General features: G+C 36.2%; 1 protein-coding gene across 1 annotated transcript; it reads left to right on the top strand.

Annotated features, from left to right (window-relative positions):
- Positions 1–3,005: 3,005 nt before the first annotated feature.
- Positions 3,006–3,947, top strand: LOC116908099 (olfactory receptor 24). The gene has a single exon (XM_032911378.1). The coding sequence runs from the start codon at positions 3,006–3,008 to the stop codon at positions 3,945–3,947; it is 942 nt and encodes a 313-aa protein (XP_032767269.1).
- Positions 3,948–7,294: the final 3,347 nt, after the last annotated feature.

Raw genomic sequence — 7,294 nt, 5'->3', positions numbered from 1 at the left:
TTACTGGAACCAAGTCTCACTGTGTAGCATTGTCTGGTCTAGACCTCATATAAATAAGGCTCAAATTATTGATTGTCAAGCACAGAGATTCTCCTGCAATCTCCTCCCAAGTGCTCAAATTAAAGATGCTCATCATGGCTGGCATCATATTGGTGAATCTACGAACACAGGATCTATTTTATCAAGAACTGAGTGCATCCCTTTGCTGATTTACCATGGTGGAATTCAAATCTTATTATTTCTGTATTTCTCTGATGTATTTGGAAATTAGATATCTGTTACCTCTATTTTAATCATGTACATTTAATGTAGAAAATATAAAATACTCAATGTAGCTATGAGAACATCCCTCTTTTAATCTCTAAATGTGCTTCTTACATATCATTGTATCAGAGTTTTATTTTTATTATATGTATTTATTCCCATACTCTATGTTGTTTAAGCTTTTCTCACATATGTGTGAAAGGCAGAGGACAACTTATTCAGTCGGTTCTGTCCTTTCTCTATGATCTAGAGATCTCAAGTCAGCAGGCTCGTGACTAAACACCTTCTTCATTCAACCATCTCATCAGGATATGTTTTATTTTTTATTAGAAACACACTTGTGGGATTTAATGTGATATTTACATAAATATGAACATACATGGGGTTGGGGATTTAGCTCAGTGGTAGAGCGCTTGCCTACCAAGCACAAGGCCCTGGGTTCGGTCCCCAGCTCTGAAAAAAAAAAGAAAGAAAAAAGAGAAGAAAAAATATATATACATACAATTTTTGTTGATCAAATCTATTCATCATTCTGTTACCCTGACTACTCTCTCCCTGTAACTTTTCCTATCCCTAATCTTATCTTGATTTTTTTCATGTTAACTTAATTTTAGTTTTGACATATGAGAGAAAATACAGGATATTTGTCTTTCTGTATCTACCTAGCTTAATCTACTTAAAATATCTTCCAATGCCATCAATTTTGCTGCAGATTAAAAGATATGATTCTTTTTATAGCCAATTATTTCTCTATATTTTTCTTTTCATTCATCTAACAGACACCTTGGCTATCATCATTAATGCTGCAATAAATTTGGTCATAAAGATGGCACCTCTGTGTTCTTCCTTCCTTTTCTCCAGGAAAAAGTGGTGTTTACCAAAGGGACATAGCTGGATACTTTTAATAAGGGTTTTACACACACACACACACACACACACACACACACGCACGCACGCACGCACGCACGCACGCACGCACGCACACACACATACACATACACATACACACACACACACACACACTCCATGTTGGAGAAGCTTTTCTCACATAAGTGTGAAAGGCAGAGGAAAACTTATTGAAGTTGCTTCTGTCCTTTCTCTATCTTGGTTCTGGAAATGTCAAGGCATACATACAGATAGATAGATAGATAGATGGATGGATAGATAGATAGATAGATAGATAGATAGATAGATAGAGAGTTCTTGAATTCTTGATTCCCCATACCCTTATCTTCAAAGTGCTGCAATTATGTGTACCATTTCTCCTTGTTTTTGTCTGTCATTTTCTTTTTTGTTTAATAATAGCCAATCTTTTCATTTTCATGATTTTTAATTCTTTTATCTCATTATTTGTTTTACATTTACTTTTTGTTTAGAGAGAACACGCACATAACAGCACATGTGTGGATGTTAGAGGACAACATGAAGCAGTCCATTCTGTCCTTTTACCGTGTAGGACTCGAGGATCAAATTCAGATCATCAGATGTGATAGCAATCACCTTTACCCAGAAAGGCAACTCAACAGCCTTTTTAAAAAAATTTTTACCAGTATACATTTATTTTAAAGTAATTAGTTTTGTATCAACAGTTTTACTCAAACATATTTTACACTTTTTTTAAACTACATAGTCAGTGTAAGATAATAATTTAATATAGTTTTGATTTGCTAATGGTTTTGAGCATTTTTTCTTGTATTTATTTGCTGCTTTATAAGTTAATCCACCTTCATAACATGCATTCTACTAGTATTTCTAAGTATTTGCAATTCTACATTTATTTATAATACTTGTACCTACAAAGATACTTCTTGTTAATCATTAGTTTTGATATCACTCATTTTTGGATTTCACCATTTCATCCCTTACCACTTCTTCCTTCAAAGCCTTTGATTGGAGTGTGGAAATATGGCTCAGTGGGAAGAACACTTGCTGTGAAAGCAAGAGAACAGGAATTCAATTTCCCAGTTCTCACATAAAAGCTGGGTATGAGTGCAAGTTCCTGTAACACTAGATTTTTGAGAGTAGAGACAGGAAAATCCTGGGATCACACTGCTAGGCCAACTTAGATGAAATGGGGAAATTCAGAATCAGTAAGAAACTCTGTCTCAACAAACAAACAAATAAAGGGTGGAGAAGAGAGCAATAGAGGAATGCATTAGTGTCTTCCATTGCCACAATCCTGAACACACCACAAGCATGCATATACCTTGAAACCATGCATACACACATAATTAATAAAAAAGTAACCTATCCAATCTCTCTCCATGGTGTTCCCACCCATAAAATTATATACAGACAAGTAACAGTATGGTCTTAGTAAATGTTCTTAAATATTTAGGATTATATCTTTGATAATATGTGTAGCAACAATCAAGAAAAAAGAAGCCAGATGTCATGAATCTAAGAGAGAGTGGAGATGGTTAGGAAAATAAATGGGTGGGCTTTAAGAAAGGAATGAGAAAGTGAAAAATATTGTAGCAGTATTTTAAGTTCAAAGCCAAAAAAAAAGAGTAAAATGAGAAAGTAAATCCATGAATTATTAATTTTCTCAATATTTGTGTGAAATGGAAGATTCTGAATTTAAACTTTGAAGAGTAAGGTAAGAGAAACACTAAGCAAAAACTCAAGATACTGTAATTAGCTCAGAAAAGAACTGGGTAGTTAGTCTGTTTTACCCTCCAAAGCTATGTTTATACTGTTCCTTAACTTCTACTTTTAATACTTTCAAAAGAGTTAAACACATGGAACCACAAAACCAAACCAGTGCATCTGAATTCATCCTCTTGGGACTTTCAGAAAAGCCAGAACATGAGCCTGTCCTCTTTTCTCTGTTCCTCTGCATGTATGTGATCACAGTCGTGGGCAACTTGTTGATCATCCTTGCCATCAGCTCTGACTCTCACCTCCACACTCCTATGTATTTCTTCCTGGCCAATCTCTCCTTGGTTGATTTCTGTTTGGCTACCAATACTATTCCCAAGATGCTGGTAAATATTCAAATCAGGAACAAGTCTATCTCCTATCCTTGTTGTCTGACCCAGATGTACTTTTTCCATTTTTTTGGCATCATGGACAGTGTCTTAATAGCTGTAATGGCTTATGACAGATTTGTGGCCATTTGTCACCCATTACATTATTCTACTATCATGAGTCCACGGCTGTGTGGACTGCTGGTTGGTGGTCCATGGGTGTATTCCTGTTTCATCTCCCTCACTCATATCCTCCTCATGGCTCGTCTGGTATTCTGTGCAAAAAATGAGCTCCCCCACTACTTCTGTGATCTCACCCCACTTCTCCGACTTTCATGCACAGACACAACAGTAAACAAGATCTTTGTGCTCATTGTGGCTGGAATGGTAATAGCCACACCTTTTGTCTGTATTCTGGCCTCCTATGCTCGAATCATTGTGGCCATCATGAAGGTCCACTCTGCAGGTGGTAGAAAGAAAGCATTTTCTACTTGTAGCTCGCACCTCTCTGTAGTAGCCCTTTTCTATGGGACCACCATTGGAGTCTATCTGTGTCCCTCCTCTGTCCGCACAGCTGTGAAGGAGAAGGCTTCTGCAGTGATGTACACAGCAGTCACCCCCATGCTGAACCCCTTTATCTATAGCTTGAGGAACAGAGACCTGAAGGGAGCCCTGAAGAAGATCATTAACCGAAAAATCAGCACATCCTCCTGATCATCAATCAAAACATTGTGGAATTTCATGGTAGCAGAATCTAAGGATCTGAGTTCTTCAACTAAGTTGAAATTTCTTGCAAGGAAAGAGTAACTACTTTAAATAATGAATTACAGAAACCCAAGTGGCAATGTATATGGTCCTTTTAACCATTGTCTCACTCTAGTTGTTTTTTATTGCCAGTTTGGCAGAGCCTGGGATCTCCTGGAAAGAGGGACTCTCAACTGGAATGTTGCCTAAGTCCCCAATTGGTCTGGGGGCATGGTGTGTAGAATTAACTTAATTGCTAATTGATGTAAGAAAGTCCAGCCCATGATTCCTGGTACCAGCCATAAGCCTGTGATCCAGGGCTGTGTAAAGAAGCCAGCTAAACACAATAAAAATGAGGCTTCCAGCAAAGCCAATAGGGTCCTCTGATGTTTTTACTTCAAGTTTCTGTGGAGTTTCTTCTTTGGAGTCCTTTCAAGTTTTTCTATATCCTTTAATCCACATTAGTTCTTTTCCTCCACTAAGGATGTTTAGTAAAAGTGTTTACTCACAGCAAGAGCAAAGGTAATTAGAAGATTCTTCAAATATGGCATCTGATAAATAATTCTATGTCTCACATTGTCCTCACAGAAAAATAAGCCTAACATTACATTTTGGATTTTCTCTATTTCAATATCCTTTTAACAAATCTAAAATGCAATCATGTGTTGCTTAACAATAATATCTTCTGAGAAATGCTTCATCTGATGATTTTGGCATTTTAGAAATATTATATTGCTTTCCCCATAATATACCAACCATTCTTATCTCTGCTGGGAAAATCCTGTTCCTCTACACAGAATTCTTTTACACATTCAGGTATAGTTATTTTTTGTAACCCAAGACCATCTATATGTCTATTAGATCAGAGCTACCTGATAATGCCCAGTGAGATGAACAAGAGGTACATGACTGAAAACAAGTGTTCCCTCTCTCTTATAGTCTATCAATAGCCAGTAGTTCTAAAATAAATGGTAGTGTCTAATTAGTCCCTCTCCATTGACTAATTATTGATAAGGTTATTCTTGTGTGTACATTCAATGGATGTATCTACAATCAGTATGAGTTATCAATTGTAACAGTTATTTCTTGTCTAAAGAATGATTGTTCATGGATGCACTCCTTATCTTCCAAATCGTACCTACTTGCCACCACTTCTCTTCTGCAATGTTTCCTCAGCTTATATAAATGTCTTGTTTAATGCCAAACATACAAACTTTCCTAATTTTTTGCATTTTCAATGGTATATAGTAATAAGCCCATGACTCTCTTCATTCACTGCTGTTCTTTTTAGAAAGATTTTTCTCTGACCAAAGACAGGAGCAGACTGTGTCTATAGTATGTAAGCATAGGTACTTAGAAGGTATGTTTGTCAATTTCTCAACACAGCATCTTGATGTCAAAAAGTGATCTGCAGATGTAGTTCAATTAGTTGTATGCTTGATTACTATGTGACATGCCTTGTGCTGTCTAACACTTAACAACACAGAGACAGGGATAGACATGAAGGAGGCCACTGCTAGTATAACAAAGCATACCATTCCATTCTAAACATTTTTTTAAATCATAGTAAAATGAAAAAAGAGTCCTTCTTAAAACAGAAATGTGGACGGAGGGAGGGGGTGGACATGGTAAATAAAGCACTTCCTATACAAACAGGAACACCAGTATTTGGATTTCTCGGGAATCTGAAATGGTAATACTCATCTGCAAGATGGGAGATAGAGAAAGAAGAATCTTCACAAGCTCACTGGGTGGCCAGCCTGTGATATGCAGCAGTTTAACAAGGGAACCTGTCTTAAACAAAGTGTGAGGTGAGGACCAACATTCAATATTATCCTCTGTCCTCACATACTTACCTTGCATACCATGTGCCTTTACTCATACACAGATATTTATATACACAAACACACACACACTCACATGCACATGCACACACACACACAAATATATACATATATACATATATATATATATATATATCATCATCACCCTCATCATCACTATCATCATCATACATAAGTACACATCAATAGAGAAATAAAATAGAATTAAAAAGAATAAATATAAAAATCAGTAACATGGACATTTATTAAGATTGCCAAGATTCTTTATTGAGTGCAATGTATTGTAGTATAGCAATTTTCTCTTGAATTCACTAAGGTAATGCTATATTTTCCTGGCTCTATTTTATGTCTTTCTGAACAGAAATTAGCTTTTCATCCCTCAATAGCTGTATCCACCTTGACAATGCTTTTGAGACAGACCTTGACCTTGACCATGGTGATTTCAGATGTATTAATCACAATTATTAGTATTTGTGCAAACTAAGCTAAAATAACTAAATGACACATAAATTATAAATAATTGCCATATGGTGTCTGGGACATAGTGCTAAGCTCTGAAAAAAACAACAACCCACAAGCACAGATGTTATACTCCCTGATGTTCCTCCAACACTGGTGTAATTGTGGGTTATTTTTTTCTTCTTTAAAAACGCTTTTTTCCTGAGTTCTGGGAAAAAGAGAGACTTTGGAGGCATTAGCCTACTCTTGATCTGTCCATTATTAAAAGACCTGTTTTCTCTTAATTGGCTTAATTAGAATAGCTGCTAATAATTGTCCCATGTGAATTCTTTCACTCTGAACTAAAACATTCCCTCAAGGAAAGAGTGGAAAGCTCATGAGACTTGGAAACTAAACAAACTTCACATGGCTGGGAAAGCTGAAAATTATGGGATTCATGGGGACCCCTTTCCAAGGATATATACAGAGAAAACACTTGCTGGAATGGAAGACCAATCATCCTAATTACCAAAAAGAAGGTTTTTAACCTGTCTAGTTGGCTAAAGGTCACACAGAGAGCTCTAAGATTTTTGTTTTCATGACTTTTCACTCTGGCTGGTGTGACTTTGGTGTGAAACTGTTGCAAGTCACCTCTCCTCCTATAAATAACACCAATAAAAACTCATTAGTTCATTGGGCTTGATCTCGATGCAATCATTAATTTGGTCTCTGAGTTATCTATCTAGAATAAGTTGATATGTGTGTGTGATATATCCTGAGAAAAAGCCTCACACACTATGTATTGCTGTACTTTTATATGACTAGTAGGATTTAGTTTTGCTTAATTATTAGTGATATGTTGCAATCTGATGATACACTTGGTTTACAGAAAAACTTCAGCTGCATTATGATCTTGTAGTTCTACTGTTAAAAACTCAGCACACCTTTGTCTATAACATCATTATTTAACATACGACTCTCTTTATTAAGTTCTACTATGCGATTGGTATTTATCTTTGTGCCCATAGATTTGAG

This window comes from Rattus rattus, chromosome 8 (assembly GCF_011064425.1).
Source record: "Rattus rattus isolate New Zealand chromosome 8, Rrattus_CSIRO_v1, whole genome shotgun sequence".
Classification (NCBI taxonomy): Eukaryota; Metazoa; Chordata; class Mammalia; order Rodentia; family Muridae; genus Rattus; species Rattus rattus.
The sequence above is the reverse complement of the archived record's forward strand: the minus strand, read 5'-3'. Positions and strand labels throughout refer to the sequence as shown.